Source organism: Pipistrellus hanaki (assembly GCF_964339955.1).
Source record: "Pipistrellus hanaki genome assembly, chromosome: X".
Classification (NCBI taxonomy): domain Eukaryota; kingdom Metazoa; phylum Chordata; class Mammalia; order Chiroptera; family Vespertilionidae; genus Pipistrellus; species Pipistrellus hanaki.
In genome coordinates, this window is record NC_140524.1 from 89,211,262 (window position 1) to 89,215,379 (window position 4,118).

The 4,118-nt window shown below is 43.3% G+C and overlaps 1 protein-coding gene across 1 annotated transcript; it reads left to right on the forward strand.

Annotated features, from left to right (window-relative positions):
• Positions 1–2,451: 2,451 nt before the first annotated feature.
• On the forward strand, positions 2,452–3,492 carry LOC311615591 (melanoma-associated antigen B10-like; the record flags this gene model as incomplete). The annotated part of the gene is made up of 1 exon (XM_084870922.1): positions 2,452–3,492. One exon carries the CDS (start codon positions 2,452–2,454, stop codon positions 3,490–3,492), a length of 1,041 nt encoding a protein of 346 aa, XP_084727048.1.
• Positions 3,493–4,118: the final 626 nt, after the last annotated feature.

The following is a 4,118-nucleotide window of genomic DNA, read 5'->3' on the forward strand; positions in this document are numbered from 1 at the left end:
TTCCTTGCTCATCCTCTTCCCAGTCTGGTATTCCCATAATGCAGACATTGATACATTTCATATTGTCCCAGAGCTCCCATAAGCTATCTTCCTGCTTATAATTCTTTTTCTATTTTCTGCTGTAATTGGGTATTTATTTCTACCTTGTCTTCCAAACTGCTGATTCAATCACCTGCTTCATCCAGTCTTCTTTTAATCCCTTCCAATGTGTTCTTGATGTCAGACCTATCATTTTTCATTTCTGTCTGGTTCTTGTTCATGGCCTCTATTTCCCAAGTTCCTTACGCATCTTTATAATCATTGCTTTGAACTCTATATCTGATAAATTGCTTGCCTCCATCTCATTTAGTTCTTTTTCTGGAGATTCTTTTTTCTCTCTCTCTCATTTAGGGATCATTTCTCTGTTTCCCTGTTTTAGCTCTCTCTTTGTATTTTCTTCTAGATATTAGTTAAAACTGCTATGCCTTTCAGTCTTCATGGGATGGTCTTATGTAGAAAGTGTCCTGAGGGATCTGGTGGTGTAGTTTCTTTGTTCACTTTTTGAATGCCACTTGAGTGTGTTGTTTGGGCTCTCCTGTTGTAATTGGACTTGATTATTGATGTCCCATTTGTGGGAGGGATCTACCCTCCAACTTGCTACTAGTGAGGTTCAACCCAGGTGTCATAGTGCCAGCTGTTATAAAAGTGTTCTGAGTCTGTTATTTGTGGGCTCATTGGATTTTGCTCAGATGTTGTTGAATTTTGTCCCTCGGTGTGTATATCTTGGGCCTCCTGGGAGCTTCTCTAGTGCAGTTGAATGTGAGTAACTGCCGCTATTTGACCCTGGGAAACCTGATTGACGTCTGAGAGGTTGAATCTCTTCATAGAACAGTGGTCAGGAACTTCTTAGCCCGACCAGGGAGGCTTGGTCTGTCTTGAGTCTCATACATTGATTTACCCTGTTCTGAGCTGTTCTCCCTTCCCACATGGACCTGGTTTTACAGGTGTCAGCTGCAGGAGCTTTGGGTTCCACTGGCGTTTGCCCTACTAAGCAGTCTAGAATGATATCTGCAGCAGGACCCAAACTGCTGTTTCTCTCCTGTCAGGATCTTGATATCAGCCTTGGGAGACTCCTGCCATGTCAATAAGACCCATATGACTCTCACTTCATCTTTTGGTGGCGATGGGTATGTGGAGGAGATGGGTGCATAAATGCCTGGTCTAAGGCTAGACAATGCAGGTTAGCAGAGGGAAGAATCCTAGGGGTAACTTTGAATTCAGTTCAGGACCTTGAGCAAGGACTGAAGTGAATTCCTCTTTTAGGGCAGTAGAACTCCACAGAGCAGAACCACTAGTATAATCCCTGGTGTCTCCTCAGCAGGGCTTCCAGGGTAAGATGCCCCTGACTTTATCCTCAGTAATCACAGGGAGACAAGGATCCCATTAAAAGGTTACTCAGGCCCTTCTAGATGTTAAAGTGAGGACTGAGGAGAGTATATAGTATCAGGCCCTTCCTCTGTGTTTAGACCTGGGGAGATATATCATTCTGACATCTCCTCTCCCCACCCCCATATTCCAGAATATCAGGTGCATGAGAGCCTTGGTCTGATTGCTCTAAGCCTCAAACTTGGAGAAGGAAGGATACCAGGCAATCAAGGGAAGGAGCCACATAAGCAACCTAAGGATTTGGGGAAGCACTCATCAAAGAACAGAAGGTATTTCATATAGCCCTATATGTGATATCATCCCTGGTGGGGTTCCCACGGAAGATATGTAAAACTGAGGCATTCCTAAACTCCTCCTCTGGACTTTCAGGAATATGGTAACCTTGCTCCAAAAGGATATGTCTAAGATCAGCTGAGGGAGCAGTCCAAGGCCTTGCAAAAAAAACCAAGGTGAATACTCTGAGTGAGGAGTCTAATTAATCCAGAACAGAGAGGGTCACACAGAGCTCTGTGATTACTGTCATCCCAGGGTATCCCTAGACAGGTGTGCCCAGAAGAGGTTTCTCCTCGGTTCTTTAACTTCAGTATCAGGGAAGTAAGGGTTTTGGAAAGAGGGGTAAGCATCAAAGCAATTTAATTGACAGAGCACCATAGATCCTGCCAGAAGTGTAGGTAATGGCCCTGACTGTGAACTAAAAACACCTGCTCCTCAAAAATAGGAGAGGCTACACAGAGTCTGGGCTTGTCAGACCTTGTATCAGCTCCATTAAGATGTAGGTAGGGCTGGAAAGTTGCAGCCTAAGGCAAACTCCAGTTACCCTTACAGAGTCCTGCCAGGAAAGGCAGCTCAGAGAAGAGGAGTCTCTCAGATTCCAAGAGCAGTGCCCTCAAGTTAACCTGCAGAGATAGTTGTCAATTAAATTTCCGGTGGTATCTCTTTGCTAAGGGTATCACACCATTTCATCTTCTTTCATCCAGGTCATCTTCTTTCCCACATTCTTGCTTTCTGTCCTTGACTAGAGTCATCATGCCTCGGGGACAGAAGAGTAAGCTTCGTGCTCGTGAGAAACGCCGCCAGGCCCGAGAAGAGAGTAAGGATCCAGTGGGTGCTCAGGCCACTGTATCAGAGGAAGAAGAATCCCCTTCTCTCCCATCTCCTGGTGTCAAAGATGATTCTCAGAGTTCACCTGCCAGTGGAACACCCAGCGATCCTCAAGTGCTTGGGGAAGTCCACTCCACCACTTCTAGTGCTGAGGCTGCTTCAAGCACAAGAGTTCCTGAAGATGCTAACAATCAATTGGAGGAAGCGCTAAATGCCTTACATGCCAATGATATCGCTGAATATTGGTACAGAGGCCCTTTGGATGAAAAGGTGGTTGTGTTGGTGCACTACCTGCTGTACAAATATCAAAGAAAGGAGCCCATTACCAAGGTAGATATGCTAAGAAATGTAATCCAGGTTTACAAGCATAACTTCCATGAGATCTTCAAGAGAGCTTCGGAGCACTTGGAGCTGGTCTTTGGCCTTGATGTGAAGGAAATGGATCCCAACAGAAATACCTATGTCCTCATCAACAAACTGGAACTAAGCTGTGATGCGAAAGAACAGAGAGGTGTACCCAAGACAGGTGTGCTGATGACAATCCTGGGCGTGATCTTCATGAAAGGCAACCGCGCCACTGAAGAGGAAGTCTGGAAAGTGCTGAATATGATGGGGTTACATGATGGGAGGAAGCACTTCATCTTTGGGGATCCCAAGAAGCTCGTCACAGAAGATTTGGTGAAAGATGATTACCTTGTGTACCGCCAGGTGCCTGACTGTGATCCTCCATGCTACGAGTTCCTGTGGGGTCCAAGAGCCCACTGTGAAACCACCAAGATGAAAGTCCTAGAGTTTGTGGCCAAGGTTAATCATACTACCCCCAGTGCCTTCCCACGCTATTATGAAGAGGCTTTGAGAGATGAGAAAGAGAGAGCCCAAGCCAGATCTACAGCCAGGGCTCGAATTGCTGCCATGGCCAGTGCACGCTCCAAGGCCATTGCCAGCAGCCTTTCCTCCCCCAAGTAAATGCTGAGGAAGATTATTTACCATGTGTTTGAGGAGAATAGCTAATGTTATCTTTAGTGGAAGGTTGGGGTCAGTTTAGAGACAAGAGTTTATGACATGTTTATGTTTCCTGTTCTATGTAATAATTTGCATATTTGTCTAAATGTTGCGCCTCTTAATAGAAAGTTTAACTAACTCTGAAGCTGAGTTAATGACTGATCTAAGTCACACATTTATTGATGTTTATAAGTTTTAAGAGAATGAGGTTTACTATTTTAGCATGTCAACTGTAATTGAAAATAAATTTTAACAAAATGGAAAAAATATTAAATCAATTTCTCATTTGGGAACAGATATTACAATTTTGAGTTTTCTCAGTAGTTCAGGCATTTAATAATTTAGCCTAATAAATTTATATTTGAAAATTGCAAAAAATAGTGGTGCTATTTTAAGAACAAATGTGGAAATTTTCTGTTTAGTTATTTGAAACAAGATAACAGTAGTGTATTGACTGGGCATGTTCTTGGAAATGTGAAAGAACTCAGCATTAAAATAGTTGGGATAAAGAAGCACCAAAATAAATTAAAATACAAGTTTTTGCATTCTCTTACCACTTTTAGTCTGTAATATGAGGAGAGATATTTTTG